The 25573-nt window shown below is 43.4% G+C and overlaps 1 protein-coding gene and 1 long non-coding RNA gene across 4 annotated transcripts in view; one reads left to right on the forward strand and one right to left on the reverse strand.

Annotated features, from left to right (window-relative positions):
- ATP2A2 (ATPase sarcoplasmic/endoplasmic reticulum Ca2+ transporting 2) overlaps positions 1–15449 on the reverse strand; it is a 60406-nt gene extending 44957 nt beyond the window's left edge. For 2 of the 3 annotated variants that reach the window (XR_004278323.1, XM_032311490.1), the window contains exons 1-5: positions 14717–14834; positions 14003–14020; positions 13806–13888; positions 6804–6908; positions 1044–1182 (exon numbers count right to left, since the gene is read on the reverse strand). Coding sequence is in view for 2 of the 3 variants with exons in the window: in XM_032311490.1 (XP_032167381.1) it covers positions 1044–1182; positions 6804–6908; positions 13806–13888; positions 14003–14020; positions 14717–14834 (463 nt within the window). In the remaining variant the exon portion in view is untranslated. Of the gene's footprint in view, positions 1–1043; positions 1183–6803; positions 6909–13805; positions 13889–14002; positions 14021–14716 lie in introns of all 3 variants that reach the window. The other variant, XM_032311489.1, reaches the window with a different exon arrangement.
- Positions 15450–16582: 1133 nt separating this feature from the next.
- LOC116571973 lies at positions 16583–22099 on the forward strand. Its single transcript, XR_004278067.1, has 4 exons — positions 16583–16984; positions 17436–17648; positions 20534–20618; positions 21662–22099. It is a non-coding gene; the product is annotated as an uncharacterized LOC116571973 (long non-coding RNA).
- The last annotated feature ends 3474 nt before the right edge of the window (positions 22100–25573 follow it).

Below are 25573 nucleotides of genomic sequence, written 5' to 3' on the forward strand. Positions count from 1 at the left end.
TTTGGGGAAGTCATAAGTTACAAATGGATTCCTGAGTGCCCCATGTCCTGCACTGTTCAAGGGTCAACTGGTAAGTACTTGGAGCTCAGCGAGCTGTGAAAAACCATGACAATGTGAATGATCTGATATGATAACTCTTCAGCAAAAACACTAGACTGTTCTTACTGTTTCTGCACATTCAGACCTACCTAAAAAGATGGCACTGATGTTGAGCAATGAAGATACAAAACTCCTTTAAGATCTCTGGAGACCTCTGGCCCTGCATTTAATTCACAAACTCTTTGAAGGTCTGAAGCTGAGACCCCTGGCTCTGTGTTATGTTATGTAGAAGTATTTTAAAGCAGACCTTTTCAGAGCCAGGAAATTACCCTTGACCATCTACTTAATTTGATAGTTACAAGTATGACTAAACATTTGTGTCAAGAATCAAAACGGGGAAAAAAAAACCCCAAAAAACTATGTATCCTTTAACTAGTATTCCTTTTTTTTTTTTTTTTTTAAAGATTTTTATTTATTTGACAGAGAGGGAGACAGCGAGAAAGGGAACAAGCAGGGGGAGTGAGAGAAGTAGGCTTCCCACTGAGCATGGTACACGATGCAGGACTCTATCCCAGGGCTTTGGGATTATGACTGAAAACGGAGGCAGACACTTAACGACTGAGTCACACAGGTGCCCCTTAACTAGTATTCTAAATTGCTCACTACAACTAATTGTCAAATAGAGATTAAGTTCATTATTTCACTAGTGCTAGTGTACTACCATGGACCAAAAGTAGTAGGTACAATAGTTCAAAACACTTTTTGTTTTAAACAAATTTTATCAACACAAGGGGAGGTGCCAAACACCTAGAAATATATAGAAAACTTGATTTGTTTGGAAGACACCAAAACCCATTAATATAATTGATACATAGAAGCATAATTTTTAAAATACTTAAGTATGAGCTTTGAGAAGAGGACTGCATTCAGATACACAATCAAGAATAAAATAAAACAGAATAAACAGAACAAAGTAAAATTAAAAAATGAGAAATTCAACTCACCAGCAATTTCTACAATATCACCAGGAACTATGTCTTTAGCTTTAATCCGCTGGACACTCTTTCTGTCCTGTCGGTATACTTTGCCCATTTCAGGCTCATATTCCTTAAGGGCTTCGATTGCATTCTCAGCATTTCTTTCCTATAAAAAAAAGATGATGGTCAACACACACTTGCCGTTGCAAACTAGTATTTTAGACTAAGAAATCATATTTTAGAGTTCTAAACTTTAGGAAAAAGACACAAAAGATACACATTGACACTTATAAACAATTCACATACGATGATAAACACTAGGCTCTTACAATTTTGTGCTAAGAAATGAAGAATTAAGCACCCTAACAGGCCTAAACAGGGAATAAAATCCTAATAGAAAAAGCAGTTACAGAATCTGTTGTCCCCAAGCCCACTGTGTAACACTGCTTTCACCTCGAGCCACAGCCACAGCACTGAAAATTGATCCTGTCGCACATGAAAGGTGATGGTCTAGGGCTGGACTGTCTAGTTCACTCCAGGCTTTTCCACTTGACTATGTGATTAGGCAGGAGTTACACAACACACCGGTTTGGTACCTACAAAACCTGGACACCAATGCTACTACCTCAAGGGCTATGAGGATTTACAAACTATTTACACTAGGTTTCAGCACATGATACATACTATGAGTGATGAATTAAGAAAATCAAGTTACATCTCACAAATTCTAGGAAATCTTTCTGCAGTAAGTCAAGACTAATAAATGGGTGGAATCTCATCAGAGAACTGCCAGTCCTGGAATGCCTGGGTAGCTGAGTCATTTGAAATGTCCAACTTTTTTTTAAAGATTCATTTATTTTGAGAGAGAGTACGCACATGCAAATGTATGGGTGGCAAGGGCAGACGGAGAGGGAAAGAGAACCTAAAGCAGCAGATGAGTGCAGAGCCCGAGGTGGGGCTAGAACTCATGACCCTGAGATCATGACCTGAGCTGAAGCCAAGAGTCAGACACTTAATTGACTGAGCCACCCAGGTGCCCCAAGCAGCTGACCCTTGAGTTCGGCTCAGGTCATGATCCCAGGGCTGTGAAACTGCACCAAGTTGGGCTCTGCACTGAGCATGGGTCCTGATTAGGTTTCCCTCTATCCCTTTCCACCTCCCCGCTAAAGAAAAAAAACCCCTGCCAGTCCCATAACATATATACTATATTTACTATAATACTGTATGTGAACATGTCAAATCCTAGTCACAAATAGCTTTTCTTTCCAAATTTTGAGATGAAAGATGTAGAAATCAACATGTTTAAAAAAAAAAAAAAAAGGCAATAGGAAAGTTCCTTTAAGGAAAAAAAAAAAAAGAAAGGGAAAGAAAAAGAAAAGTAGCACATGTGCCAAATTTGTCTTCCCTCCTTTCAGAGAGTAAGCAATTAGAAGTCAAGGAACAAATCTACACGGTGCATGCCCAGGAGGCATCACTCAATGCACAAAGGATTAATTTCTCTCACTTCTCATTTTTTGCCCTCTGATATAAAGCTCAATTTAACCTTTACCTGGGTAGAATTTATGCACAATACTACATGATTTCATTTTTTAAAAATTATTTATTTATTTATTTGACAGAGAGAGAGAGAGATGACAAGCAGGGAGAGGCAGGCAGAGAGAGAGGAGGAAGCAGGCTCCCTGCTGAGCAGAGAGCCCGATGCGGGGCTCGATCCCAGGACCCTGAGATCATGACCTGAGCCGAAGGCAGTGGCTTAACCCACTGAGCCACCCAGGCGCCCCATGATTTCATTTTTTAAAAAAGATTTTTATTTATTTGAGACAGAGCAAGAGAAAGAGGACAAGCAGGGTAGAGGGGCAAAAGGAAAGGGAGAAGCAGACTCCCCGCTTAGCAGGAAGCCCAATGCAGCGCTCAATCTCAGGACCCAGAGAACACAATCTCAGATAAAGGCAGATATTTAACTGAGACACCCAGGAATCCCTGTGATCTCATTTTTTACCTTAGTGTAAGACTTATGGTCTGTTGCAAAAAAAATCCCAAAACCTGCTTAAAGTGAAATTAGAGGACTTAAAACTGAAAGCTAATAGTGTGAGTCTCACTTTAAATGTTTACATCCCTGAAAAAGTATAGAATATTTTAAAATTGGGAACCTCATGATAAAAATAATTTCAACCCCATATCGGATCTGCTTGAAGAATACCTGTATAACAGGTATTAACAGAAATACTAGGGGCGCCTGGGTGGCTCAGTGGGTTAAGGCCTCTGCCTTTGGCTCAGGTCATGGTCCCAGGGTCCTGGGATCGAGCCCCGAGTCGGGCTCTCTGCTCCGCAGGGAGCCTGCTTCCTCCCCTCTCTCTGCTGCCTCTCTGCCTACTTGTGATCTCTCTCTCTCTGTCAAATAAATAAAATCTTAAAAAAAAAAAAAACTAGAATATTTAATTCTGATTAAATGCCATTGCTATAAGGTCCTTATGTTCAAATGCTACTGATACTGTAAAAGAATAAATTCTCAGCACTGCTGATACTTGATTAGTCAAACTTGGAAACCACTTTTTTCATAGGACTACCTCTCCCATTTGTTACTTGTAGCAGTTTTAATTCCTTTTCTCCCTCTTCAAGGTCATGTCAGGTAGAGTTTAACTAGACTGCTCAAGGTTAAGAAATATCCCAGGAGCACTGTATTTTTTTACTTCTCAAAATTAGCAAAAGTATATTTAAATTAGAAGCATGAAAGAGAAATCATCTCAGACCCCAAGGACAAAAATGCCAATTAAAATTACTTTAAAAGTCTTCCCCTCAAAAGATCAAAAGGAACATTTAGAAAGTAGGGGTGGGAAAAGGAAACAAATGATCACATATTCAAATAGGTTATATCAAGTGCTCACTTCAGCAGCATATATACTAAAATTAGAACAATTTTCGGCTTCTGTGATTCTCGGTGACAATCACTTGTCACCTTCTTTAATGACACTGGTCAGCAGCATGTGCGCCCCCCACCTCCAATTACTACCTTATGCTATACTTATAATTTCCCTTCCAGAAGGCAGTAACTCTTTAGTATTGCTCACACCATTCTGTATACCACGTAAATGAAATTAAGACATAAGAATTTTTTTTTTTTAAGATTTTATTTATTTATTAGAGAGAGAGTGAGCACAGGCAGACAGAATGGCAGGCAAAGGCAGAGGGAGAAGCAGGCTCCCTACCAAGCAAGGAGCCCGATGTGGGACTCGATCCCAGGACGCTGGGATCATGACCTGAACCGAAGGCAGCTGCTTAACCAACTGAGCCACCCAGGCGCCCCGAGAATGTTGTTTTTTAAATGAAAATAAATATAGAAGTCCTGTGAATGGGGCACCTAGGTGGCTCAGTGGGTTGAAGCCTCCGCCTTCAGCTCAGATCATGATCCCAGGGTCCTGGGATTGAGCCCCGCATTGCATCGGGCTCTCTGCTCAGCAGGGAGCCTGCTTCCTCCTCTCTCTCTGCCTGCCTCTCTGCCTGCTTGTGATCTCTGTCTCTCAAATAAATAAATAAATAAATAAATAAATAAATAAATAAATAAAAGTCCTATGAAAACTGCTATAAGTTTTTACTTTAGAATTTGGATCAGCCTGGGTCTGGATTCAAGTCCCAGATACTCTGTACTACCTATATGGCCTTTAAGAAGTCAGTTGATCACTATGAATCTCAAGGTCACACCTGTCAAGTGGGAATATCATTTGCCTGATAAGATCACTATAACAGTGTAATGGTAATGTACATAAAGTATCTACCTTGTAACTAGCATAAATTATTTAATAGGAAAACATACATTACTACTTGAGAAGGACAATCAAATGCTCCATTATTGTCTCTCTTGCCTATACTATTGACAAGAGGATTACTTCTACTTAAACAATTTTAGAAAAAATAAAGAGAAAGATAGCACAATAAAATGTTCTTCTAAGACCATATTTCTTTCCTCTTCCTTTTTTTAATATTTTATTTATTTGACAGTCAGAGACCACAAGCAGGCAGAGAGGCAGGCTGGGGGAGTGGAGGGGGAAGCAGGCTCCCTGCTGAGCAGAGTCCTACATGGGGCTCAATCCCAGGACCCTGAGATCATGACCCGAGCCAAAGGCAGAGGCTTAACCCACTGAGCCACCCAGGCGCCCCGGCCTTCATGTTTATTAGTAAGATCAGAAGTTTACAATTTTTTAAAAAAGATTTACTTATTTACTTTAGAAAGAGAAAGTGCAAGTGTGTGTGTGGTGAGGGTTAAAGGCAGAGGGAGAAGAAGAACCGCGAGGAGATTCCCTGCTGAGTGGGGAGCCTGATATGGGGCTGGATCTCATGACCTCGGCCAATATCAAGAGTTGACTCCTTAAATGACTGAGCCACCCAGGCTCCCCATAAGTTTACAATTCTAATAGGACTAAGCATGCTTATAAAATGTTCCCACTTTAAGAATGTAGATGCAGGGGGCGCCTGGGTGGCTCAGTGGATTAAGCCGCTGCCTTCGGCTCGGGTCATGATCTCAGTGTCCTGGGATCGAGCCCCGCATCGGGCTCTTTGCTCAGCGGGAGCCTGCTTCTCTCTCTCTCTCTCTGCCTGACTCTCCGCCTACTTGTGATTTCTCTCTCTGTCAAATAAATAAATAAAATCTTAAAAAAAAAAAAAAAAAAAAAAAAAAAAAAAAAAAGAATGTAGATGCAGGGCGCCTGGGTGGCTCAGTGGGTTAAGCCGCTGCCTTCGGCTCAGGTCATGATCTCAGGGTCCTGGGATCGAGTCCCGCATCGGGCTCTCTGCTCAGCAGGGAGCCTGCTTCCTCCTCTCTCTCTGCCTGCCTCTCTGCCTACTTGTGTTCTCTCTCTGTCAAATAAATAAATAAAATCTTAAAAAAAAAAAAAAGAATGTAGATGCACTCTATTTTAGTCCTCAAAAGGGTGATTATACCATATTTAAGTATCAATACTCAAGATTAATCTGAAGTGTTAGTCTCCATCTGTTAAAATATACATATATTAAAAAAAAAATCATGGGGTGCTTGGGTGGCTCAGTGGGTTATTGCCTATGGCTCGGGCCATGATCTCAGGGTCCTGGGATCAAACCCCAAACCCCGCATTGAGCTCTCTGTTCAGCAGGGAGCCTGTTTCCTCCTCTCTCTCTGCCTGCCTCTCCGCCTACTTGTGATATCTGTCAAATAAATAAATAAAATCTTAGGGGAAAAAAAAAAAAACAGATCAATAGTCCTAGGAAAGTAAAAAAGTTAAAGTCCTCTAAACTAGATATATACAGAATAGCAATTACATGAAGGGGGGTGGGTAGGAATCTTATGCTTCTGTACACTGGCTTTCATTCTGTGAGTCAGAAAGTCCTGGGCAACAGAAGGAAAACAGCCAGGGGTATGCTATTAAGGGAAAACAATTTTTACAGCTAAATAAATAAATAAATATTTTAAAAAATCCGAGGAGAATAAAAATGACATCAAATTTATGAAAACTTTTCACAGGAAGCAACTAGGAAATATAAAGACAGATACTGGTTTTCTAATGTCCTGGTTTTCCTCAAATAGCTTCTCTCATCCATTATTCTTAACTCTATGCTACCATGAAGGATGAGCAATTTTAGCAGTATAATCATGCAGAAGAGGTCTAAAATGTTGCCATTAAATAAACAGACAAAATAACCACATGTAGATTTTTCAACGATATTTCTAGTCAATATATCGGGAGGAAAAACAGATTAACGCAATTTAAATCACTTATATAAATTGCTAAGCTCTAGCGCCGCAGAATTTTTGCTTACCTGCCATACACCCACAATTGCATTGGCCACTAATATAAGTAAAATTACAAAGGGTTCTACAAAGGCTGTTATTGTTTCTTCACCTTCTTCAAACCAAGCCAAAACCTAAAAAAGAAATGGCATGTGTTAGAACTGTAATGTGTTTTTAGGCTTAGTGCCTGCCACCTGACAACAAAAGTGGTGGGCACTAAAGGAACTGCAATACACAAACTCTTCTTGCCATCTCTAGAAACAAATGGTGGCAAAATGTAATGACACCAACAACCAGTTTATGTCCCTTGTTCAGAGTAATTCTTGAGAATCAAAATTAGACAACTTCTTACTATTCTTCAAAAGCTAACTTAATTTTTTGCATACTAATTGTTTTAAAATCTAAATAAAATACTTTCCGGGAAATTAAACCCATTCATTTTACATGAATATATTCAGAATAAAAACTTAAATTCTCCATTTTGTTAAAGGAAAAGGCAATCATCTACAACTTTGCTGGGTTGTTTAGTATTCCTACCAAATAATACTAGTAGGTATAAATTAATTGTAAAAATCACTTGATCATGGACTCCATATTATAGAGTACTGATAGCACCCCGGTTATTCTCAATGGTATCACTATAAGTCATCTCAAAATTACTCAAGGTTGTTCTGCAATAAGGAATGTATTTTGAAGGTTATCCTCCATATGACACGTCATCTATCAACACAGCACTTCAGAGGACAGTAGTCCACAGATGTTATTTTTATCTAGATACAGAACACTGCCCCAAGGAAAATGAGCAGAAAATGAATTTTATTGTGGTTCTCTTAACTTGTAGCTTTTACATCCTGACAAGGTTATGGTTGTGTGAGCTAGAAATTAAACTTCATAACCGAGCAAACTTAAACTGATAAGAGAACCCAAGAAATGAATCATTAAGAATGATAAAGAACATGGTAAAACAGCCATCTAAATAGTTAAAACCGACTTTTTGTGGAAAACTGCCTATCCAGAAAGGATGTCAAATATATCTAATGATTCAAGCTGGGAGATACGATTTGCCTTTGTTTTTTTAGCATTGCTTAAAATGTCTGTATATTTCACAAAAATTTTTTTCTTTAAAAGACTGATTTAGGGGGCACAGTTAAGCCGCTGCCTTCGGCTCAGGTCATGATCTCAGGGTCCTGGGATCGAGTCCCGCATCGGGTTCTCTGCTCCGCGGGGAGCCTGCTTCCTCCTCTCTCTCTCTCTGCCTGCCTCTCTGCCTACTTGTGATCTCTCTGTGTCAAATAAATAAATAAAATCTTAAAAAAAAAAAAAAGACTGATTTAGTAAACAATGAAAGCACTGGTTTTGATACTTTTTAATACAACCAGATATGACTCATGGCAATAATGAAACCATCTATGTTTATACTTAGTGGAATAGTATAAAGTGAGCTTTTACACAAATAGTAAACAACCAGAGAGGTAAGACAAGGCCAAAAATGAATTTTCGAAAGATAAGGGAATGATGAATGAACAAGAAAGATCAACCTGAGCAGGAAAAAAAAAATCAGGAGACACCAGGACCAGGTCCTAAGAAGTACCAATGACCACTGACAGCTAGTGAACTAGGGCAGGCAGAAAACCAGAATGAATATAAATGTTGCCGCAGGCTTTCAACAGGGCATTCCTGGTGTTAAGGCCAGGACTAGTGCCAAAATGAAAACTTCTCTAGGAAGTTATAAATTTTGATAGATGCAAGATCACAGCTGCTTTGATACTAGTCTTTCAAACACTTGCCAAGGAGAGCATATCAGAAATAAGAAACTTAATTAGCTCTTGGGGGAAAAAAATCACTCAACCTGATGAGTAACTAGGACCTATGCAAAAGGTCAGTGAGGCATTAGCAACTGTAAGATAAGCTTCACACCTTGTTAGAGAGGGTATGAACTTCCCTCTTGGCAGCTAAGCCTAAGGAACAAACTTAAAGTAATTTATCCTCTAACAGTTGGAGCAAAGGGAAGACTACAGCAAATAGGGACAGGACTACCAGAGCAAATCTTTACTTTCAAAAAATGTGTGGTTGCTCTGCAGAAGTAGAATCCTAATCTGTATAATGCAGTAACCTTTTCTTCCACCATAGGACTTCAAATGTTTATGTGCAAGAAATCCAAGCAGTCATAATTATTTGATGGTTCCACAAGTATATTAATAACCGGATGATGGGAAACTAGTGGGCAAATCTCTCAGGGTGGAAGGCTGGTGCTGAACCTATTTAAAATCAACAACCATCAACTTCCTGAATACTTTTTAAAATGTCTATTTTGAAACTACAAAGAACCCAAGTAATTAAATGTTACAGCCCAAAGTGAAGATCAAGCCATGTGTCATTAACTGCTTAGAACCAATCCAGCTGATTATGTTCAGATCACGTTACGAAGTCCTTCCTGGTTTGTTCTATTGAAAGGAAACCTAGTGTACAAGAGATGATGATGCTGACCAATGAAAGATCCCAGGAGATGAGGGAGTGAAGAGTGTGCGACACATCACCAAAATGAAAGATGCCTTTTAGCATTATAGTACAGTCAGTTCATAAATATGGCTTATTGAGTCATACAAAATATGTTCCTATGGTGGAGTAAATGTTTCTAAAATCTTCACTGAGAATACGTTGAACATAAATGATTATCTATTTGTACTGTCTTTTGTTCACCAGTGTATCCCCAGGGGCCTAGAAGTGACTCTGGTACACAGATGAAGCTCACTATTACAGGGGCACAAACGAATGAAACAAAATCTCATATGACCTATAAGGTACAAGACCCTGAGGGCAGTATTTGCACTTAAACATCTAGAGCAATAAGTAACCAATTTCATCAACACTTTCAAAGGAAAGTGGAAGAAAAAGCTACTGCAGTTAATTTTAGGCACAGTGTTTCTCCTTTGCTTTGCACTATTACTACAGTAACAATACTTGTCTTCTGGGGCTTATATAATCCAGCAAATTCAAAGTTTCAAAATTTGCCAATCCTATTCAGTAGCCACTTACTAATAATAAATACTCAACAACAACTTAGACTGCTTTAACAGGATAGTATAGACTATCTTCTAATTAGCTGTAAAACTGATCTCTGCATATAACAGTAACTTCTGACAGCACAATCAGAAGATGCTGGAGAGTGGAGTTTAATGAACAAAAGCAAACTTTAAGCCAAGGTAAAAAGACGTGTTTCAGTGGGAGACAGTCATAGTTCCGTGACTCCATTATTTTAGCTACATGTTGGGATAATGTAATGAGCACTCAATGAGGTCCCCCCCCCCCAAAAAAAGTGAGAGAGATCATAAGCCTATTTTTAAGACTTAGGGCACCTGTCTTCATTCCTCTTTGTGTCCTTAGAAACTTGCAAGGACACTGGGTACTCAAATACTTGCTCGACGAATGAAGAAATTTACATAATAAAAGAAGTTTAAAACACTTCACAAGAAAGAAAGGTATCACCAATAAATGTTATGACAATTTTCTGGGTCGGGAAACAAATTCTTTTAGCCATTAAAAAAAAAAAAAGGTATGATTTAGACTACATTCTCTTCTGATCCACACAAAAACTTACTTAAAAATACCATTTAGATTTGAGAAAATACAATCTTCTTACACACACACACACACACACACACACACTCACCTTTCAAAACATTTTAAAGAAAGGCTCTAAATAAATTAGTTAAACCAATTAGTGAACCACCCATTCTATCCTTTAAAAAAAAGTTAAAAGAAAACACAGGGGAAAAAAGTAGAATCATTACAAATATATAAACTACTTCTTGACTATACTGTACTAAGAAAACCGAAGAAACCAGACATCATATATTCTGAAAATGCTACTAACACAAGTTCAAATATATTTGTTTTATCAAAATCACTAACCCAGGCTCTAAAAGAAACGAAGAATCCCTTCTAAAGGGTCCGGTAGGAAGGAAAGACACTATTCAAACACAAGTGACAAGATGACAAGTGCCTAAGTCTAAGCAAGTTTAAGCAGCATTTTAGGGTCAATCCAAGTAGCTCTGGTGGGGAAATGGGGATGGAGGGTGGAGCAACTTTTGCAAACTGTGTTACCACAAAGGGCTTTCTGAATTCGGACGAGGCAAATATGGCCCTCCTGCTCATCTCCTTCAGGTCTTTTCTCTAAAGTCACCTTCCTGGAGGACTTTCCTGACCACCCTACCTGAGAACTATACCCTCCTCCTCATACTCTTATCTCCCTGCTTTATTTTTCTCCATAGTACGTACTATCATCGTCCAACAGACTATACATTTTACTTGTTTATTATCTGTCTCCACTAGAATGTCGGCTCCAGGTTGAGACTTTGTCTATTTTGTTCAAATGCTGTATCCCCAGTGTCTGTGCCACGTCCCAGGTGTTCAATAAATACCTAATGAAGCAGTGAAAGAGAAAAAAGAATGGGTATTCCAGTAAGCAACCGTATGATGTATTAAATGAAGGGCAAAGTTGTGACCAAGGAGGATGGACAAAGTGACAGGATTGTAGCTCATGAATGGGAAATGAAGGAATTTCTAATGTTACTTTATGTGTAGTGGGAGAAATTATAGCTCACTTCTTCCAATCCGAGGAAACTTAAAACTATTTCTATCTGGCGAATATTGCAATTAAACTTTATCCCTACAGGTCATGAGTATAACACATTAACGCAGCTTCCTACAGTTAACAATTTAGAGATCTGAAATAAGTCATTAAAGCCTAGTATTTCTTTTTAACTCAAGCAGAACCTGACGATATATCATGTACATATTGTAGGAACGGTCTATTTAATTCTCCAAAAGAATATGAATATTCTACCATGATTTTCGTGTAAATTAGGAATACACTGACCACCACAAAAAAGACTCAGTGATCTTTTAAAAGATAAAGAAATGAGGACTGAAAAGGTCAAGAACAATGTAGTATTGTGCCAATTTCACATGAAGAAAATCAACAAAACAGGTCTGATATCCAAAATGTCTTGATCAAACAAGTCAGAGCAAAATAACAGTATTTCCTAAACATTTATTATTTTTGTTTAGCAATCCATGAAATGAAAATGTCACACAGTTCATGTCCTGAGCATTAACTCCAAGTAGTTACTAAAAAGGTAATTCAAATTTCAATTCCAAAATACAGTTCTATAAAGCTATAAAAACCCAATATCCTACCCTATGATAAAATTAGAGCATTTTAAAAACCCACCTGAAAATGCTTAGAAACTATAAACTCCTTTCTTCAAAATAAAAGTCACACACATCACTAATTCAAAATGTTAATACAAAAGTCATTCGAACCGGCAACTCAAGAGATCCTATAAAACCCAAATGTTCAATAGCCTGTTTATTGGAAATAATGCTGATGCTACAACACAGCCTTAAGCAGATATACAGAATAACTCAATAAAAATTTATTTTATCTCTGCCTTGTATATACCAGGTGATTTACTTCTAAGATGTCCCTGATAACCTTACTGAACCCCGGTACTTTAACAGCCAAAGCTGAGGCTACTTCAGAATTATGCAGGTAGCTTAAACATACATGAACATTACACTACCCCAAACATAGTATTTGTTTCGCCTCACAACAATGTACTGAAACTGATATCAAACAACTCTATTCCCTTATCTTAATCAGTAAAAACAGGAGCCATTTAGGAGGGGTGGCGGTGAATTAATCAAGAACAGACAGATGTGTAAGTATGGAGTAATTCAGGACACTGTATGCTTTGCTATGACACTCTCAATTTTATTCAATGAAAACCACAGAAAAAAAAGATTCGTGAGAACTGATTATTAATAACTACATATCACTTAGCCAACATGACATGATAGATGTATTAAAGTCTCAGGTCAGAATCTGTATATACTACTACTCCAAAAGCTCACCTCCTGCCAGTTTCCCCCCCTTACCTAAAGAAGTGCCCACTGCTTCCTTCTGATTTAGTTCTCAAAATAGCCTTCTATGATACGGTTGTCATAAAGACTGAGGTAGATGCCTGTGGTTTGCAAATGCACAAACAAACAAAAATGAAACCCTGAAACTGTGTCAATTTTGTGAAGCCTGAAAAAGTACTGCACTGGGTGAATTTCATTTCCCATCATAGTTATTGTAAGAATACAATACTGTAATTTAAGAACAAAAGTCATCTCATGCTGTTAGGATTAGGAACATCTGTGTCCTATTCATGACCATTTTCAGGAAAACTATCAAGAAGTCCACTGCCCAAGAAAAAATGCAGTAAAAAATATTGAACAGGAAAAAAATGTTAATAACCTAGAAATAACCTCACCAACTCATCACCCTTCTTCTGCTGTAGTTCTTTGCATTTCACCAGTTTCTTAGCAACCATACAGGACTCAAGACAGTAACCACACACAGACCAAGAGAAAACGGGTTTGGGTTTGTTTTTTTCTTTAAAAATCTAGAACCAGTTGCACTGAACCTTGTTCTCTCTACCTAGGAGTCACTTAAGACAGGGGTCCAATTTAGATAAATATACCACCCTAAAGGTCAGTGACCAAATTTGGTCAACAGTGGTGCCATCACTGCCGTCATCATTCTTGTCACTGTCAGAAACAACTGTCACCTTGCCATTACCAGGAAGGGAGAGCAACTGGAATATTCCTTTTGTAAGTTCTATTTACAGACTACAAAGGGCCCAACACCATCTTAGTATGATCTTACACAATGGAAGAACCCAAAACAGAAAAGGCTTTCCAACAAAGAATTTTTTGATATTAAAACTGATAAACCACAAAAATTTTTAAGACTCTGCCTCGTTTTGGAACCAATTTCTAACTGCACTGTAAATGTCAGGCATTAATTTTCTGCACACAAATGGTTCGAGTGTTTTGTTTATAATTTTAAAATATCTAGATTTTTTTAAAAAAACGAAGACACCACTGAAATCTCTAAATATAATGTTCTCACTCAATAGACAGGACCTGTTCTTGGCTTTTCATCTCTGAAAAGAACAGAAATTAAGTTTCTTTATACTTACAAAAGATATACAAGCTGCCAGCAATAAAATTCTAACTAGTAAGTCTTCAAACTGCTCAATCACAAGTTCCAGCAAGGTTTTTCCTGTTAGAAACAAACAATTGTTGTAAATGTCATCTTAACAAGAGCACACAAAGCGGGGGGGGGGGGGGGGGGGGGGCGGTTAAAAAAAAAAAAGAACATATTAAGATAACTCACCTTCTTCAGCCGGTAACTCTGCAGAATGTAGAAATTCCCCAGGCAACGTGTCAAGAAGGGGAGAAAAAAATTAGCACTGTCGTTATAAAGAGAATTGCTAAAATTATCAGTCTTCGAAAGACGTACCCAGATCTATGAACCTTCAACCATTTTAAATAAAAACCACACCAAATGGTACCCCAGGAAAATCTGTTGTAACCAATACCTTAGTGTATCCCGAAGGGTAAAATCTCACCGCTATCTACTAATCAGGGCTCCCGAAACAAGGACTTATTTCAGCTATGTCATGACTTCTGCCAGATGTGTAACTTTGGGTAGCACAAGAACGGTTAGAGGCTTTCTCAACTACAACGACGCCTCATAAACTGGCTGGGGACAAGAAAATGTCTCGCAGGGTTCAACCCATTTGCAGGAGAACGCGTCCCTCCCTCCAGCGGGGCCGGCTGCTGCGGGTGAGAAGACACCGAGCTAACTGCGTGCGGGGAAGGTCAAGGGCTCGAGGCGCGGGGTCCCGGAGGTACGGACAAGCCCGGAGCCCCCGTCTGCAGTCCCTTCTCCCGCGGGGCCGGCGCGCGGGCTCGACCCGCCGCCTGCAGCCCTCGGCGGGCGCTGAGCCCAGACCCACGAGGTGGAGCCCGGTCAGCCATCTTCCCTGGCTCTCGGGCCCGCGCCGGGCCGCGCGGGGCCCCTGCAGTCCCGGAGCCGGGCACCTACCGTTGGAACCCCATTTCTCCTTGAGCTTCTTGACCTGCTCCAGGCTCAGCCCCGTGCTCTCGTTGACGCCGAAGTGGCCCAGCACCTCCTCCACCGTCTTTGTGTGCGCGTTCTCCATGACTGCGGGAGCCCGGCCGGCCTCGCCTCCAGTCCCCGCGGCCTCCTCGCCTCCGCCTCGCACTCGGGCCGCGGGCTCGTGCCACCCCGGGCGCCCAGGCGCGGACCGGCCTCTTCCCCCTCCTCCTCCTCCTGCGGCCGCTTCCGCCTCGCCGGGCGCTGAATCACCCCGCGCCCCCTCCCCCAGACAACCGCCCCTCCGGCTGCCCGGCCCTCGCCGGTGCACGCCCCGGACTCAGCTGGGCGGTGGGGGGCTCCTGACCCTCCCTCCCCTCGTCAGAAGGGAGGGCCTCCTTCGCCCTCAACCGCCCGCCGGGAACGCAGGCCGCGGCCCCCGAACCCCCTCCCCGCTCTCCTGAGGTGATTCGCGGCCCCGCCCGGGCCGGAGGAGGGGGCACCCGGCCGACCCCTGAGGGCAGAACGGAGCGGAGGCGGCGAGCCGGCGGGGTGGTGCGCGGCGCGCTCGCCCTGTTCCCTCAGCTCCGCACCCCCGACAGCGGCGGAGGAAACTGCGGCGAAGGAGAAGGAGGTGGCGTCGGGGACGGCTCCGCGGCGGCTGCTCTAATAGCATTTATCCGCCGCTGCCTCCCCTCTCGCCGCCGCCGCGGCATGTGGACGCCGCTCATTGGCCGAGAGGGCCCAGCGCGGCGCGGGCGGCACGGCCCCGCCCCCTCCCCTCGGCTCCCTCCCCCCCGCGCGACTAGCGCCCACGCCGCCGCGCAGGCCCCGCCCCCTCCCGCGCACCGCCCCCAGGAACCCGGATAGAGGCCGGCGCGCGCGATGCCGCGCCCGCGGACGCGTGGAGAGCTAATCTTAAACCGGCCCGGGGCTCCGGTGGTCTTCCATCCCCGCCAGCCCGCTGACACAGAGCCCAGAGAGGTTGAGGGCTCACGGCGGGCTCCCTACACTCGCTGCCCCGAGGAAAACTGCCTGCCCTTCGGGGTGGGCCTGGGGCTGGGGTGGGTGTCTGGGTAGGCGAGGCCGGGGAACCTGGGAACTCGGTCCGCACTGGGCCTCCCGAAACGCGCTCGGCTCGGTGTCCTTGGCTCGCCCGCCCTCTCGCCCTCTGCCTTGCCGGCCGCATTCTGCGTCCTGATCTGTCTGCTTTAGAGCCCCCTTCAGGAATCGAGGGGAGGAATTCCGCAGTTCACTTCCCACACGGCCCAAATCCCTCATCTGTCGCCTCAGGAACACCGCATCCCACACCCGCAGCCGAGCGCTCCATCGCGCACCAATGTCAGCCCTTCCCCGGCGGGATCTGTGCTCTGACCGAAGGAATCCCACTCGGGGGAAGGGGGAGGGGGTTTTAATTTGAACAGCCCACACAGCCTTTTGATACATGCCTGCCTAGAAGTCACGGGCTATGCCACCGTAACTGCTAAAGAATGAGAATTGTGCTAGGAGGTGCTTCACTTGGGCATTAAGATCAAGGCTATTTTCTAGATTTCACTTCCCCCAATAGGAGATAGGACTTTAATCCAAAACCTATTCTTAAACCAGAGATGACTTGCTCCAGAAGTCTGTAGGAAACCTAGGTAACAGCAAAATAAAGGGCATTTTGCTTATGTAAAGTTAGATTACTTAACAGGGAAAGGGAACTTTGCGATGAATTCATGAACAAAAGGTGACCATATTCGCATCACAAAGAACAGCTTCCTTAGGGGAGTATGTCGCAGAATGAAGCTTTTTGTCTACTTTTGTGTTTGGCAATAGTGTACGATTGGCATGAACCATAGCAGAGAGAAAAAAAAACAAACCACCTCAGTTGTCCCAGATGGCTCAGCTCAGGACTTAAGATGAATTCCTTCAGCCATGCAAATCACAGTATATTACCCAGCTGAAAAAATCAGGCACGTCATTTCATTTAATTATTTCCGAGGAGTGGAGGCTGGCATGCAGTTTTGATTGATACTTGGAAAAGGACCAACAAAACCCTACACGAAATAAACAAACAAAATTCTAGTGTATGGCAATGCGCTAAGAGAAGCAAGGTGGAAACTGGTTAGGTCACAGGATTGGAGCTGCCTCCTGGAGGGACACGTGATCGTGTGGTGGAGGTGTGGTAATGGAGGGCTGGTGGTTCTTTTCCCTCTGAGAACAGGTCTGCACCATTGCTTCTGCCTCACCTCATCTTTTTCAGCAATAATAAAGGTACTATAAGCTTAAGGATTGGTAACTGTCTTAGCCTGGAAATTATCTTGGCCACTTGACTTTGGGTCTCTGTTCCATGGTTCCATGGATCCTTGCAGTTGTAAGGATCTGGTATGATCATGAGGTTTTTAAGGGGTTCCCAGTATTGGCTGTTGTATTCAGTGGTCTTCTTGGGATTGTCACGTGCCTAGTTCCATCTTATCATTCAGCACTCACCTTGAAAGAGAATGTCATCTCCCTGAAGATGTCTTGGCTGAGTACTTAAAGTAGCTACCTTCCCTGGTCACCCTTGCTATCGCATTGTTTTATTTTTTTCATGGCATTTATCTGCAATACTGTGGGGTGTTTTTTTGTTTGTTTGTTTGTTTTTAAGCTGTTCACTGTCAGGTTTGTCCTAACTAGAATACAATCTCCATGAGAATATGGGTTTGTCTGTCTTGTCCATCCTCAGGATGTAGAATGGTCCCTGGTATACTTTCATCATTTACTGAATGCCTACTGTTGCAGTTACGAGTTCCGCTTTCCCTGATCCATCGGTGACTTGCAAACAGCCTCTGCTCAGGAGAAGCTTCAAGAAATCAATTGACAAAGTTCATTGATTTCCAGTTTGTGAAATAAACAGGAGGGCCTCCGAACTACTCGCCTCATGGGAATGGCTGTGAAGGTTAGTTAGGTTTAACAAATACAAAACAAGGCAGCATTAAAGGCATCTCAGAGAGGAGTGATGTGTAAGTTCACATTGGTGCTGTTACCACATTGTCATCACCTCCTAGACTGTTCTTTGCAAATCTGCTATCTATTGGAGGTTGGAATACTCCTTTAAACCGAAACTGTGATTTTTAGCCTGGAGTTGGTCCCTTTTATGTCACATACCATTTATGTGCTTGGTTCATCAACCTGTGGGTATCGCTGAAACTTTTTGTTTATAGGTGGCCAAAATTTAGCATAAAGCCAGCCTCTGAAGGGCAGAAAAATCAAGTTTCTCTTATGTAGAAATAAACTTGGGGTGCCTGGGTGGCTCAGCTATTAAGCATCTGCCTTTGGCTCAGGTCATGATCCCTGGGATCGAGCCCCCCATCATCCAGATCCCTCCTCAGAGGGAAGCCTGCTTCTCCCTCTCCCACTTGTCCTGCTTGTATTCCCTCTCTTGCTGTCTCTCTCTCTGTCAAATAAATAAAATATTTAAAAATTCATAAATAAAAAAGAAACTTATGTTCAATTTACTTTGCGCATTGAACTACATGTGCTTCTCCTGAACACGGTTAAAAAAAAGTAACAATGGGTTTTGGAAGTACTCTATTGTCTACCCAAGATTGCAGCTATTTTCAATCAATTGAAGACAGGGAGAGGAGAAAGAAGAGAAACAGTGATTCAGAATAATGGATGATTTGATCAAAGAACCTCAAAGGAATTAATAAAGGAGGACATTACCTAGTAATAGGCAGACTAGTTTCAAAGCTAGGCAGACAGAAAAGGCCCAGTAAAAAAGAGTGACCTGGAAAGGAGGCCCCAGCCAACTTCCTAACCCTCTACAGCCCTCCTGTAGAGCAATGGACATTGCAAAAGGCAGTCTGTTCCATATTTGGACAGCTTTAATCATTAAAGTAGGCTCATTCTAGGCTGAATCCACATCCCCTAACTAACTTCCCTTATATATTGTTTCTTTTTTTTATTTTTTAAAGATTTTGTTTATTTATTCGACAGACAGAGAGATCACAAGTAGGCAGAGAGGCAGGCAGAGAGAGAGGGGGAAGCAGGCTCCCCACTGAGCAGGGAGCCTGATGCGGGCCTCCACCCCAGGACCCCAAGATCATGACCTGAGCTGAAGGCAGAGGCTTTAACCCACTGAGCCACCCAGGCACCCCTATATTTTTTTCTTGTTTAGCCCTCTGGAACAACTCTGAATAAATTTAACCCCTCTTCTGTGTGAGATCCCTTTGAGTATTTCAAAATATCTATGGTGCTTTATAAAGACTCTTTTCTCAGGTAAAAGAAACAGCTCAGTTCCTGAGCTGTTCCTCCTAGAGCAGGAGTCTACAATCCCTCGGCATCCTCATTGGCCAGTCTTGGAGACACCCAACATGGAGCACAAAAGTTTAGGCATAGTCTTGGAGCAAAGCCCTAGTGGAGGTACCACTATCCTCCCTTGTTCTGATTCTTTCCCCCCGAACATTGTTAATTTATCTTAACAATCAACTCAAAACTGAATCCTGTATACATAAACTACAGTCTTATTAAATCTTCCCATCGTGTACTTGCACTGTTGATTCTTTTTAACCCAGGCACTGAACTCTGACTATAACGGAATGTTCTCATGTTCATTTTGGTCCTTGCAGTCTGCTGTGGGTTTTTTTGAGTTTTCATCTTCAAGACATATTTTATCTCTACGTCCCAGCTTGGGTTATGCATAAATCTGGAAAGTATAACTTAGAACTTCTATATCTTTATCCAATAGAATGTCTAGACATTCATTCCAGATCAGAAAATAATCAACTGGATTTAGTTGTTCAACAGCCATAAAATCAACTTGGCTACAGGTTCCAAAGTCAGGAAAGTGAAAATCTTAGAATGTATTCTCTTGCCTCTCCGTCTCCCATAGTACTCTGTTATACAACAGTGAACAGACTATTCTTTCAGTTGAGCACCTGATGTAGTCAACTTGACTTAAGGATCATGTTATGTGAAAAGTACATATTTACATGCTAGACTCTGAACAGTAAGCTGTTCACACTGAGAGGCAAGTGGGAACTAAGGCTGTCCAACTCAGTCACATCTGGCCTCTCTTACTGACTCTGGAACATATGCATGTTGAGTAAAGAATGGACAGAATTCAGGTACCTGTGTGGCTCAGTCCTTAAGCATGGGCCTTCGGCTCGGGTCATGGTCCCAGGGTCCTGGGGTCGAGCCCCACATCGGGCTCCCTGCTCTGCAGGAAGCCTGCTTCTCCCTCTCCCACTCCCCCTCCTTGTGTTCCCTCTATTGCTGCGTCTCTGTCAAATAAAGATTTTATTTATTTATTTGACAGACAGAGATCACAAGTAGGCAGAGAGGCAGGCAGAGAGAGAGGGGGAAGCAGGCTCCCTGCTAAGCAGAGAGCCCAATGCAGGGCTTGATCCCAGGACCCTGGGATCATGACCTGAGCCAAAGGCAGAGGCTTTAACTCACTGAGCCACCCAGGCACCCCTAAATAAATGTTAAAAAAAAAAAAATGGACAGAATTGCTGCAATAGTAAAATACTTTGTTATGTATATTTAAGTCTCTTCAGGTAACCATGGGATGTTAGTCCACTGTGTTATTATCTAGCCCACATTTCTTGACTTGCTCATAAGAACTTAATGAGAGGACCAGTCGAATGTGTTGTTGACTCTAGATATATTGTCTACAACAGACTCAAAGTCCATGTCCTGGTGAACAGATTCCAAGTCACATTCTAGTGAATTTTCATAGAAATGTACCTGGTTTGGCATAGCTTGTGTTTTGTTTTGTTTTTTGCTGGCTTGTTTTTTTGAACACATGCCAGTGCCTAGCGACCACCCTTTTTTCTACAGGTTCATAAACTATAACTTTAACATCTGAGAATTTGCCAAACTTGACAGAATGCCTTTTCCAGAATTTGCCTCCCTGCCTCCATTGGTAAGTGTTCTTTTGATGATTTAGTGTCCAAAAGCCAACGGACTAGCTTATGTTTATAATAAAGGGACTTACTGGAAGTAGACTCCAGATTCCCAACAGCTTGATCCAGGTGCCAGAATAAAGTCACAGAGAATCTCTTTCTATGCCTTGGATCTGCTGCTTTCCCTTGCCTTTGCCTTTGATGTAGGTTCTGTCCAGGTGACAGCAGACATGGCCCCCAGCATCTCCGGTTTAAAATCCACATTTAGAAATTTCATGGAGGGAAAGGCCTAATATTTTCTGAGAGTCCTGTATCCCACCTGAAAAAAGGGACTGCGATCTGAATTAGATGCACTGAGAGTAGGGAAGAAGTGGTTCCCTGAAACAGTGGTTTTCAAACTTTGGCCTGCAGCAACATCACCTGGGGGGCTTGTGAACAGTCTTCTGGGCCCTCCTTCCAGAATGCTCACTCAGGAGATCTGGGATGGAGTCCAAGAACGTGCCTTTCTAGCCAGTTCCCAGGTGATGTTGACACTGCTAGTTAAGGACCTGCATCCTGGAAAACAATGCCTCTATGGAAAATCTAATCAAGGAAGGGAATGAATGGTGGGTTGACTGGACAAAAGATGTCCACTTCATTGAGGAAAGTCAAAGAGCTTAACTCGTTTAGGAGGAAGTAGAAGTAACCGGCATGGAACACTGGGAAGTCTGGTTGGGAATGGAGTTCCACTGGAGTTCTCAGCAGCCTCCCCTCCATTCTAAGCTCCGGCCACAAGGGACTATCATCTGTTCCTCTGCACTTTGCTCAGGCTATTCCTGTTCCTGCTGCTTGGATCTGCCTGGCGAACCCCTAATCCTCTGTCCAAGATGAGGGCTAAATCCCACCCCATCTTGGAAGCCTTCTCTGACCATGGTCATCTCTCTCCAGCACTTCCATTCTCACCACCCCAAAAATCAGTTGCTCCCGGTCCTACAGCCCACATGGCACTTTGTATCCTCACTCAACTGTAGTTCCGTAACTCGGGTTTTCTGCGGTATTTTTGGTTTTGTTTTTGTTTTTTCAGGTTTGCCTCCCACTTCTCAGGTGTATCTTTGTCAGCCTGCTTCCCGTCTTCTACGCAACTTGAAACGCGGCGCGTCCCAGGACTTCGGATGTGGGACTTTCTTCCTGATCCACAATCTTTCCTTAGGCCCCCTGCTTTAAATTCCACCCAAATATTGATGACAAGCCCATTGTATATCCAGACTCCTAAACCCAGCTGTCTCCTTGATCTTGCCACTTGTTTGGGACACGGACTCACATGGGAGAGGGACAGGTGTGGGGCGGGGTGGGGCGGTGGGATGGTCACCGCCCTCTGAGCAGTGAGCCATGAATAATATATAGCCATTTGCACAGTGAGAGCTGAGAGCACCATTTGGAACAGAAGGACCGGCAAACTGGCAAACGTACATGTCTTTCTTTCATCCCGCTTAGTAACTAGTCGCTTGTTTATTGTCTGTGTTCTTCCACCAAATTACTAGGTCCAGGAGAACAAGGATCATATGTACTTAGAAGGTGTACAAGAACGAATGAATGCATGATAATTATTTGTTGTGAGGTCTTCGAGTGCTCCCTTCTTGACTGTGTGTCCCCGTGCCTAGAGCAGGGCGGGTCACATAGCAGATCCTCCGTGCACTAATGCATGAAGCCTTTCACTTCCTTTGCAATTACTGCTCTGGGGGAAAAAAAAAAAATGTTGCCATTAAAAAAAAAAAAAAATTACAGAAAAGAAACCCATGCATCAGTGCCAAACAAAGTACTGTGGAATGGTTTTCAAAACCATAGCTCCCTGATGGGATAATGTAGTTTAAATATAGCTGCTATTTTTCCCTCCGGTTGGTTTGTTCTTTGATTTCTGGGGAAAGATTTCAAAAGTTCTCTTCCACTGCCCTCCTTTCTCACCCCCCAAGGTGCTCAGACCTTAAACAGTGAAATGTTTAAAATGAAAAGATGACAGTGCTTCCCGAGCCGGGTAGAGAAATGAACAGTGATTAAATGCGATTTTAATTTTAAATGATGAGCTCCTCAGAGTGTCCCTTCCCTGCCCGGGGCCAGGGTGCTGCTCTGGCGATGGTTGGGGCGCAGGGAGCAGGTAGAGTTTCCGTCGGGCAGAAATCCAAGGTTTGCGAATGCCCCGGATAGGGTTGCAGTGGACAAATTCCTAGAATAGGATCTTTGTTCCCAAGCTTATGAGCTCGCTCCCTTGATGTCCCACAATAGAAAAATAAAGGGGGGGGGTGGCGGAGGTGGTGGCGGTGGAGCATGTTTAGGTCTCCTATTGGGATCCCGCTGTCGTTACCTGATAGTTCACAAAAGATCCCAGGAGCCTGGGCGCCCTCTCAAGTCACCTTGTGATTCTCTCCTGATTTCAGAGGGGGAGGAGGGGGGACACTGTGTATCCTGAGGGAAGCATGTCTGACAAGGCTGATCCGTTCCATCTGGGAGAATGCATCATGGGCCCCATCTGGCTCCAGCAGTCTGCCGATGGTCCTCTCCCGCACACCCCCGCCTGCTCCAGTCCCTCTCCAGCCCGCTGAGCCTTCATCCACCCCCCAAGGCTGCAGCTCCAGGCTTCTTGCCTTCTTTTCTGCAATCGCCTTTGCTCCTTTCTCCCACCTGAGGCTTCTCTCAATGTCCCAGCCCTGCGCAGAAGTGTGCTCGTGCACGTCCCTTGGGACATCCCTGTCCATTCACTGCGTCCTCCTGCACCACCCAGATCATGTCCCGATTTGGAGAGAGATACACCCAGTGTAAGGTCCTGTTCTGTCTCTCACATGCCAGATACAAGGGTACTGCCCTCCCTTCTCTGAGCAGCTGTCCATCTCTTATGGTCTAAAACCCACAGCCTCTGCTTTAACCTTCAAGCTTAACATTTGAATCTTCTCAGGTGGGTTCCATCAGCACAGATGGGGGATGGGCAGAGTACAAGAAAGCAAAGGCTTGGCTGGGGATGTTTGCAAACATGAGACGTTTCTCTTCCATGACTCATCGGAGGAGAGCAGAGTCCTCCCTCTTCCTGGAATGCAGCAAACCCATGGCCAAATCCTACCCCCACCCTACCCCCAAAATAAAACCACCCACACAAAGAGCCTTGTCCTTAAAAATCAGATTTCCCCCCCAAAGATCTGACATGGCAACTTGGGGAGGGGAGTCTTTTAAGGCCTCCGGAGAACAGCCTCGAAGAGGATTGTCTGACCTGGGGATAAAGGGAATTGCAGAAACAGCCCATCATCTGCAGGCAAAGAAAGTGCATGTGTTGTTAGGTGGGGTCCCTTGAAGAAAAGTGCCTTCATGGCCCCCTACCTCCTCCACTTCCCCCAAACTTTCTATTTAGTAGCTTCCTAATATAAAGCCTGGGATAAGGGTGCCTGGGTGGCTCAGTGGGTTAAGCCTCTGCCTTTGGCTCACTCAGGTCATTATCTCAGAGTCCTGGGATGGAGCCCCGAATTGGGCTCTCTTCTCGGCAGGGAGCCTGCTTCCCCCTCTCTCTCTGCCTACTTGTGATCTCTCAGTCATATAAATAAAAAATCTTAAAAACAAAACAAAACCAAACCTGGGATAGACAACTTTTGGGTCATGCCAGAGAGCCTTGATTTCAGTGGTACATAAAAGGGCTCTAGGAAAAAAAAAAAATAGGTTGATGCAGATAAAAGGGAAGGAAAGGAGACAAAAAGGAAGATAACATTTATCACGCACATACCGGCCATGCATGCAACTTGTTAGGAGCTTTCCATGTGTTGTCTTACCCCATCCTCGGGAGGAGCCTGTCTGGTAGGTATCATTATTACTCCTATTTTCCCAGCTACTGACAGCTGACTCTCAGACAGGTTTAAGTCCTTTGCTGAAGTCACACACATAGAAATCGCTATTCAGTAAACACTGTTAAGAAAACAAGATTATGGGCACCTGGGTGGCTCAGCTGGTTAAGCACCTGCCTTAGGCTCAGTTCATGATCCCAGGGTCCTGGGATCGAGTCCCGCATTGTGCTCTCTGCTCACCAGAAAGTCTGCTTCTCCCTATCTCCCGACCCTCCCCTCTGATTGTGCTCTTTCTCTCTCTCCCTCGCTGTCTCAAATAAATAAAATTTTAAAAAAGAATACCAGATTATTTGTATGGGAGAAGGACTAGTTAGTTAGAACCATTCCTCACGCCATGAAATGCAATATGTTTCATAGGGGAAAGAGTTAAACACTAGGAAAAAAAGAATCTGTAAAAACAATTAAAAGCATCAACAAAAGCATATACAGATGGAAGGGAGATACATTTCTAAGTACCTCAGATAAGGAAACATTTTAACTTGCATAGAAAGATGACAAAACAAATGGAGGGACTCTATGCATAGAGAGTGGGAAAGAAACTACATGATTCCTGAAAAATCTTTTAATGCCAGGAGTCTGATTCGAAGCGTGCATGCGCTCAGAGAAAGACACAAGCATCCGGATCTTGACTGTAGCAAAAGTCTCGGGCGGCTGATTCTGGGAGCAGGTTAGTTTCGTGGCCCCTGAGCCCACTGTGACAAGAGGCGGGGTCATTCTGAGTTCTGCAGAGCTGTAGTCCTCGCGGCTGGGGGAGGGACAGCTGTTTAATTCGCTGCACACGGAGCTGAGAAAGACGCAAAGAAGAAAGTGACATCCACTGAAAACCGCATGAGGCGGCTTCTGCCAGCAGAATGCAGTGACCTGAACTGGAATTCTGCCAGGACAGTGGGATTAACTTCCCAAGCGCGGGCCAAAACGGGCCCCGGGATTTTTATTTTTATTCGTTTTCCATTACAACTGCACAGCAACGCAAACAAGCCCCAAAACAATGAGAGCCACTGAGTCATTTTTCTCTTGCGGGTGCAGGGTACCATCTCGGTGCCACACAACTTGCTGACCTTATCTTACCGAAGTGTACGACTGAGGGTTTGATTACTCACTTCCCCACCAACGTGAAT

The sequence above is a fragment of the Mustela erminea genome, chromosome 13 (assembly GCF_009829155.1).
Source record: "Mustela erminea isolate mMusErm1 chromosome 13, mMusErm1.Pri, whole genome shotgun sequence".
NCBI lineage: Eukaryota > Metazoa > Chordata > Mammalia > Carnivora > Mustelidae > Mustela > Mustela erminea.